Consider the following 8,859-nt stretch of genomic DNA (forward strand, 5'->3'; position numbering starts at 1 on the left):
ATAACTAATCAATAATATTAATCCTCACATGGAAATATTGTACCACCCATTTCACTAGCATGGTTATGAGAGAAGATTGATGTTGTAGATGATAACTGTGTTGGGAACAACTTTCCATTAAGGTTTAGAAAAGGTTGCTATAAAAGGTCTGAGAGTGGCAAGAAATGAGGGTTGCCATAGCAACTGCACAGCAATTTATAGGGCCAGTATGAGAGGAAAGTGAGAAGTTAATGAAGTTAAAAACAATGGTGCATGATTTTGCCAAAAGTGTCTAATATCTGAACATAATTACTGCACTGCATCCAAAATTTATTTCTACTGTATAAGGAAAATACAGGGTGTATATGTGTGTGTATATGTTGGGTATGTTCAGAGGATTATGATTCCTCGACAAAGCACAAAACAGGCACTGTCTGTGTGAAGGAGACCTACCTTAGGAATGCTGCACCTAAAGTGATGTAGTAAGACTTGGCACTGCAGTCACAGACGTTGCTGGTTGGTGTGCAATCATATGCAGGCTGACAGTATTGATCTCAACTCATTTCTTTTGGCTCAAGATGGTTCTTGGTGTGACCTCACAGACCCTGTTCCACGCCTTAATTAATCTTCATTCATCCATTTTACGATGGCCCCCTAAAACTATCTCCATGACAACTGAGCAACTATCTGCTGAGTAAGACCATAGGTATGTAATTTCTTGTCATAAGTTCAAGATCCTACATATTCAAAGTACGCATAATATGAATTAGTAGCCGTGCTTACTAAGAAAGTATTATTGTATATAATTGGGGTTGAGTGGTTAGCATTGTTGCCTCACAGCAAGAAGGTCCTGGGTTCGCAACCCAGCCTTTCTGTGTGGAGTTTGCATGTTCTCCCTGTGCTTGTGTGGGTTTTCTCCAGGTACTCTGGTTTCCTCCCACAGTCCAAAAACATGCATGTCAGGTTGATTGGTAAATTGCCCATAGGAGTGAGTGTGAGTGTGTGAGGTTGTTTGTCTCTATGTGGCCCTGTGATGGACTGGAGACCTGTCCAGGGTGTACCCCTGCCTTTCACCCAAAGAGAGCTGGGATAGGCTCCAGCAGATCCCTGTGACCCTGGTTAAGGAATAAGCGTAGTATAGAAAATGGATGGATGTATATAATTGTTTTGAACAAACATTAGTATTTATAAAGGTTATTAGATTCTTTTAATTCTGCACTAGTTGGTCAGATGTCTTAAAAATGCGAGCTTGTAGGTTAAATAAATTAAAATTTGGAAACATTTAGTTTAAATGTTGCTAGGTCATGATTTTCTTGTTAAACCAGTGTTTCCTCCCACAGGAGCTCTCTGCATACATTATGTACAGTAATGTATTGTATGCAGATAAAATCAATGGCGTCCCACTCTGTTTGATTGACCCATTGAATTTCAGTGTCTAGAGCAAAGGAAACTCTGACCCCAATCAATACCAATCAACTCAAAGCAAAGACCAGACCAGTGCTGTCATCATACGGCATCAATATATATACATGGTTCAGCAATGCTATTAATTAATATGGATGCCTAAAGATTTTTTAAAGACACAAGCTGTGATCCAATGTAAACACAAGTTTCAAAACACCACTAAGGATTCAAAAACAACATTGGAATCTGGTGTCATTCTCAAACCAAATTAAGTTTGAATCCACACAATATCAGACAACTCAAACAGTACTTGCAAATACAGCGGAAAAACACTCCTATTTTCTCAAGTATGATTAGTTTATCAAGGCAAGAAATATTTATTGTCTTTATGCTAAATAAATTGAGGACTGGCTTTAAATAATTTATTGCAATTAAATACAAAATTAGTGCATTTTGGAGAAGAAAAATAAAATAAAAAGTTGTGAAGTCAGATGCTGAAATCTGTTCATTGTCAGTTTGCCTGCAAGTCATATTATTAAGCTAGATGAGGTGCAGATTGTTTTTCTCCATATCTGAAATGTTTCATAATAGCTGCAACATTACTCATATACCACGTCTTCATTCTTCGTTAAGGTGAGGGTGGAAACCCTGCAGCCTATTTCCACCACTCAGAGTTAATAGAAGTTAACAGGCAATAACGGCACGACAAACCATATATTTTACTCTGGGTGGCAGTCAGGGCACCAAAACAATTGTGTTTTCCTTTTCACATGTGATCTACTTCCCCATGGCCATTTCCTGGTGTTATTTACTGTACAGCATTCACAATTCTTCTTCATTGCCAGATGTGACAGAGGTGTTTGTCTCACATCCCAAAAAAAAAAAAGGGGCCAGTGTACATGGGGCTCACTCACCTGTTCATCTCATGTGTATGTGACAGATTAACAAAGCAGAAACAAGCTGATGTGTGATCAGCTTGCGTGGTGGCTGCAGTACATTTAACAGCAAAACCTAAGTGACCTGCAGACAGGAACTGCTTTCATTCTACGAAGACAAAAAAAATTGTAATTTTCATAGTATGTCATTAACGCCTAGCAGCATTACAACAGTAAAGCAATGTGTTGGAACTGCTCATGAAAATTTGAAGTAATTGTATTAGAGTTGTGTTTTAAGGAGTTCAGTGGAGACTGTGCTATGAAGCAGCAATATTCAAAGTGTAAAAGAGGGTCAGTTTATCTTTGTTCAGACTGAGTACTGCAAAGACATGAAGCAGCTCCTGTTCATCAAGGAAAGCAATGTTTGCTTTGATGAATGACATTTTAAGTAACAGTGTTTGGAGAAATTATTTCCTTTGCTGTTGTTTAACAAAAACAACAGCTGAATCACGAGAAGGCACAACTACAATTACACTGCTAAAGTCAACTACAGTCAGTGAGCAGATGCATAAGACCTAGCTCTTACATCATCTTCTGTCTTTATTTATAAAACAAAGTTTTTCACTCTGGGATTGAAGCGGTCTCCTACTGAACTGTACACAGCAGCAGCAAAAAAGCGTTTCTGAATCCAAATGGTTAAAAGGGGCAGAAACAGAAGAATAAGCTGAGTAGAGAGCAGTATCCCACCAGTATAAGATTATCGCAGTGAAACCCAGGAGGTGAACTGCTGCAAACAGGCTGAGGCTCCAAACAGCAACAGACACTGGATAAATATAAAGCCCAAGTAGCTGTCTAAGAGAACAGACACTCAGGGTTCAGAACTGAACCAGGCCAATGGTGAGGGAATTTCTCAGTACAGGTGCAATGTATAGAACTAAACTGCTTAGTTTTTACACTCTTTGCCTTTTCAGTAATACCAGTATATTGGCGAGAAAACACAAACTTAGCGATCAAATTTTTAATTGTAAGTGTGTCATCAACATTTTACCTCAGCAAAGTTCTCTGGATTTCTAAAAGAGTTGCCAAATCCCCATTGAGCTGGACTTTTGACATACTTCGGGTCATCTCGCGATATCTCCCCACATCCAATAATGGGCTCAGCCTTATCCTACTCCTCTCCACATTCTGCTGCCACACCTCTCTACATCTCTGGAGCCCGTCCTCAGAACCTGGCTCAGGGGTCTCATCATGTCCGAGGCTTTTCCTCTTCTCATCTGCCTCTTTTTCACAAAGAAGCGTTGAAGTACCCTCTATGAGTGATGTCACCTCTTTTTCCAATGCTAAAGAAAATATCTGAGCGGCACCATCTCCTCTTGTACCTTTGACAGGATGGATGGAGCAGGACTCAGGGAGGTAAGACAACAGGGAGTTCAGGAACTTCAGCATCTGTAACTGGCTGCAAAGGAAACACAGAGCCAAAAATTAGCATGCTCTTACATATTACATCTATCCATTTTCTATACCCTCTTTTTCCTGAAAGCCAGGGTCACAGGGATCTGCTGGAGCCTATCCCAGCTCTCTCTCGGGTGAAAGGCAGGGGTACAACCTGGACAGGTCTACATATTACATGTTGCAATAAATGACAAAAGATGGCTGAAACTTCTTAATGTCTTTATATGACTTATATAATTTGTCGGCTACTCCAGACCTATCTGTCCTGTCCATTATTTGCAGGATTTGTAATTTTAAATTCTCTGATTGCCAGAGAATCCTCATTACTCTCATATGCAGTAGAATATCACAGACATACATCTCAGTCAACTTCAAAGCCTTGTCATCTTTGAAACCATAATTATAAATTGAGAAGTGCTCGATGCTACTTGCAGAATTACTTTTCTTCTTTTAAATAGGTTTGAATAATTCAAGAGCCCCTAGTAGGAGTTGGAACCAGAATACTATGGGATATAACAGTTTTCAAATGAAGAAGATATGTAAAAATGTAGCGGTATCTAGTGGTGAGATTGCAGAAAGTAAACTTCTGAGCTCCCCCACCCCCCTGTACAGGGCTTCTGTAGAAACATGGCAGCTCAACATGGCTGCCTCCCTGAAAGGGGACCCGCTCAGTATAGATTTAAAAGGCCATTGGTATTTTTCCAGTGATTACACACTAATGTCAACATATTTATGAATACTATGTCCCCTTTCTGCTAACAGATTGGTCTAAATATTACACATGAAACCTTTAACATGACTATCAAATTACATGGGATCATGGGAATCAGGGGAAGGTTCTTAAAATGAAATATGAAAATGGCATTCAGATGACAGAATATAAAGGTCAAAACAACTATCAACACCTACAACTCAGAGGGCAGTAATAAGTGCCTTCTACTGGTATCTGTAATTAAAAATGATTTACCAGGAGTGGATATACAATTCCCCCTGGAAAGGGGTTATCTGATGCCAGCGCAGCAGCATGACAGTAGATGATCCCGAAGAATTTAATAGTAGATATTCTGGGCTGACTTCTATCCTCTTACAGTCCACTCTTTTCTGAATCCAGCCACCTATATCACCTAAGCTGTGATCAGGAGAGTCTATGGTGAATATCCAGCGCGTCAACGCTGCCAACAAACTCAGCAAGTCCTCTTTAACCTCATCTGGGCACAAAAATAAGACAATAATTAACATCCACATGTGTCAAATGAATGAAGTGTTACATGTACTAAGCATTTCAGAATTTACCTGTTTTGAGTTCAGGGGTTTTCAACAATTCGGTATGGAAATCTCTTTGAATGTCTAACTCAACATCACCACAATGCAGGAAAACTGGTGTTGGGTTGCTCACGAGGGAAAAAGCATCTTGTCTCTGGATGTAATGGAGCATGACACGGCACTTGACAAAGCCAGAGTTCAACAGAGGTGTCAGCCTGGTCACAGCAGTCACAGCCAGTCTGCATGTGTTGAGATCACTGGGTCTGCCGGCGTCGTGTGGCTTCCTTCTTTTGGCTGGGGGCTCTAGGAATGTGAATGCAGAGGAGGAGGAGGAGGAGGATGATGATGATGAAGGGCAGGGTGCGTGGAGCCAGAACACTTGGCTCTGAGTCTGGATGACTGCGGGCATTGAGCTCTGGCCCATCTCTGTCAGGATGGATAAGCTCACACTGGCCACTGGTCTGGAACAAAAATAACACATCACTAACAATCAGATATCACACGGACAGTGGGTAATCAGACTGGAAATCGGATACAAAGCTGCAGACTGAGTGCGTGAATGAATGTGTGACTGTTGCTGAGCTTATCAACAACACCGACATCTAAAATTGCACCAGCTGTACAGGTGCACCAATCAAACCATCAATACACAGGCTATGGAGAAGTTATCCTACCCCACAGGTTCTTAAATTAAACAAAAAAAGAAAACAATGACAGGTGGATGGAGGAATCTGAATCTTCTGGTTCCCACAAAGAAACTTAAAAGTGTTATTAAAAACCTGTTGCCATGGTGACCACCTAGCCACCCTGCATCTGTCTAATGAAATTGATATATATTTGGGGGAAATCAAAGAGGCAAAAATAGCATCCTTACTCTACTCTACTCTTGTTGACAGAGATTAGGCGTTACGTTTCTTTACACTGCTGCCTGGCAGATGGTCTTGTATGATTACATAAGATCTTCTAATATAATTATGTCTCATGGTGCATGTTAAAGTATACACTAAGTGTGTAAGTTAGAAGGACAGAGAGTGAAGAAATGAAATAAGGACACCATAGAGTACATGTTGCCTGACCCTAGCATCGTGTAACTGCTTAGTATAAGTATGGGTCACACTCTACTTTTGTAAGTATATACTCATTAAATACATACAATTATACATATTCTTCACATTGGAAATTATACACATTTCAGTTTTTAAAAAAGTCATGTTTACTCAGAGCTGTCAGTAGTTAGTATCACTCCCACAACCATTCGATCTTCAGTGAAGCGATGCCACAACTTGTCAACTTGAGGTTTTGAAGACACTGCTGGCATGTCTTGTGTCCTGTCATCCAAGGCCTCATTCTTTGACTCATCATCACAGTCCCACAGAGCAATGAGGCCTTCCTGGACAGAAAGAGCAAAGACTATAATCAACAGTGACAAGTGTGTGACAGCATTAACAGCAATAGCCGTTTATGTCACACTGAATTTAAGTTTGAACAACAATCTATTAAGTACACATTTGGAGGACCATTAAAAGTAGTATTTAAAAACATGGAGTGTTGCAATGATACTTTATTTTAAGATATAACTAGCCCTAGTATTTCAAAATTGCTTTCCAAAAACACAAGATGCAGTTTTTTTGTAGAAAGTCATGGTTTGCTATTTTTTCTTATATGATCAATACCTGCTCTGGATGTGTGAGAACAGGTTCTCTTTCTGAGACCACATCAGTAAGGACTTGAACAGACTGCTGTAAAACTCTTTCCTTCACTCCCAGTTCTCTGTGAAGCTCTTGAAGCACTGCCAAACCACTCTAAATGATAGGCCATATATGATTAGCAGTATATACAGTATTACATCTTGAATACAGTCACTAATTGACTGTGTTAAAAAGGTTGTCATATCAGAATAATGACTTGATGATATGTATTAAACAAAATATTTCTTATGGTATTAATGACATTCCTCCAACAATAAAACATTATTATATGGCAAATGTGTGTAAAATATGTGTAAATAATCAATATTTTAATTATTTTTGCTCTTTTACAGAAGTTCATAAATCTATGACATGATTGCTGAAAGACAATTATACTAATAGTGAATTATTACCTGGCCAAAACAGTAGTGCTGCCAATAACGTGACAATTTATAAATGCTCACCTGTAGTCGGGACTCTAAAGCTTGAAGAGTAAGAAGATAGTTTTCTGGTGGTGGGGGAGAAGATTTCTTTGGTCCTCCACTGTCTTGGCCACGCTGAAACATATATTTATTTATATTCATACATTTTCCCTTTATTAAGAGAAATATAGATATATAGCCCATTAGATGGAAGAACGATGACTCACAGAGTATGAAATGCCACAAAGGTCAGAGAGGAAGAAATGATCCAGTTGTGGTCCTGTTACACATTGATCGTTAAAAACCAACAGCATCTGGTCTGTTCCACATCCCAGGAAGTCATCTACATGAACAGAGCTGACACCTGACCAGTGGGAGGCTATCTGGAGAGGGCAGTTTAACAACGAAGAGTGGGATTATAAAAACTTGAAGACCAAATACAAATAGTCTGCAAATATTGAAACCCAATTTTTACACACCTGAAATGTTTCCTTCCATACAGCGCAAACATGGCCCTGTTGAAATGATATGACAAACAGGCATCCATTCCTTCCAGTGTTGACCATCTGAATATCTTCAGGCTGCTCAAAGGGGAGCTGGCATGTGTCTTTCACGACGCCATTCTCAAAATAAACTAGCTGCCTATTAGAGGTTGCTGCTACCACAGAAGATTTCAACACATCGTCCACTTTGTCAGCTGAGAGCACCATGAGGCACCGTGTGATGCAAATGTAGGGGTGTGGTAAAATCATAGTGCAATCAAACACTTGTCCATTCTCAACAAAACAGCCCAGGGCTTGGCCTGTGGATTGGTTGTCCGAGCACTGTTCTGATAACTTCTGCAATCCGAGAACAAATACCTGTCCTTTGCCAAGGGGAAGTTCTCCAACAACACAGTGGCACCACTGAATGGGTATCTGTCTCACCTCCCCTGCCTTCAGAGACGTGTAGAAGACATTACCTGCATGGGTCCACAGCACTGTGGGGCCCTGCAGGATGGACACATTCTCCCTCATTTGATAAGGGAGTTTAAATTCAACACGTGGCTCCAGTCGGTTTGAGCTGTTCAGTGTGAGCAGACTATACTGGAAGGTCTGTCCTTTTTTACTCTTCTTTGTTACTAAAACACAAGGTACGGTGACTCTCTTCTGAACGTCTACGGCGCAGTTACATTTCACAACATCCACATGTGCGGCTGTTTTCCTGCTGATCACAGCTGCTCCATCAGCTGCTTTCAGGAACGTGTTGTCTGGCCGGTCAAATGAAAAACTACAGAATAGTAACTCGCTTTTCTCGGAGTCATTTGTGGCTGTTTTACAGTCAAACACGATTATATTTCCACAGAGGGAAAGCCGGTGGGGATTTCGATACAATATCTCCATTTTGAATTAAGTGACACAAATGTATAACTTAGGGCGCTTAACCGGGACCGATACCTGTTTATTGACAGCGTGAGTTAACGTTATTACAGAGTTGCGAGCTGTTACATGCATGGTATAAATGTCACCAAGTTGTGTGAATAGACAACTAGTTGATAAAGGTACTTGGGAGCTAAAAAGTGAGTTGGATGCAAAGTTTCATACCGTCTGTTTGTATACTCGTAGCAGCGCGCCATCGGAACGTGGACACTTCCTGTCAGTCGAAGTGCATTATGGGTGAACACTGCTGGGCATAAACAAGTTAACGACATTAAGCTAAATGTTTGTCGTCAGCTCTCTAGCATTGAATTCAAACGAAGCAGTCGTGTGAATGATTAGATAAGCCCCTTGTATCTAA

The 8,859-nt window shown here is 40.3% G+C and overlaps 1 protein-coding gene across 1 annotated transcript; it reads right to left on the reverse strand.

Moving 5' to 3' along the window:
- Positions 1 to 1,486: 1,486 nt before the first annotated feature.
- On the reverse strand, positions 1,487 to 8,800 carry fancb (FA complementation group B). Its single transcript, XM_026295692.2, has 8 exons — positions 7,563 to 8,800; positions 7,311 to 7,466; positions 7,126 to 7,218; positions 6,647 to 6,775; positions 6,191 to 6,363; positions 5,004 to 5,434; positions 4,678 to 4,918; positions 1,487 to 3,714 (listed from the first exon to the last, which is right to left on the reverse strand). Exons 1-8 carry the CDS (start codon positions 8,463 to 8,465, stop codon positions 3,303 to 3,305), a joined length of 2,538 nt encoding a protein of 845 aa, XP_026151477.1. The 5' UTR covers positions 8,466 to 8,800; the 3' UTR covers positions 1,487 to 3,302.
- Positions 8,801 to 8,859: the final 59 nt, after the last annotated feature.

Source organism: Mastacembelus armatus, chromosome 21 (genome assembly GCF_900324485.2).
Source record: "Mastacembelus armatus chromosome 21, fMasArm1.2, whole genome shotgun sequence".
Classification (NCBI taxonomy): Eukaryota; Metazoa; Chordata; class Actinopteri; order Synbranchiformes; family Mastacembelidae; genus Mastacembelus; species Mastacembelus armatus.

Bases quoted from the DNA above. Each gene is read 5' to 3' on its own strand.
- fancb (XM_026295692.2), bottom strand. From the start codon at position 8,465: ATGGAGATATTGTATCGAAATCCCCACCGGCTTTCCCTCTGTGGAAAT. The intron at 7,219-7,310 runs GTGAGTCATCGT...TATATGTTTCAG, and splicing joins TTTGTGGCATTTCATACTCT to CGTGGCCAAGACAGTGGAGG. The intron at 3,715-4,677 runs GTAAATCATTTT...TTTCCTTTGCAG, and splicing joins GAATTGTATATCCACTCCTG to CCAGTTACAGATGCTGAAGT.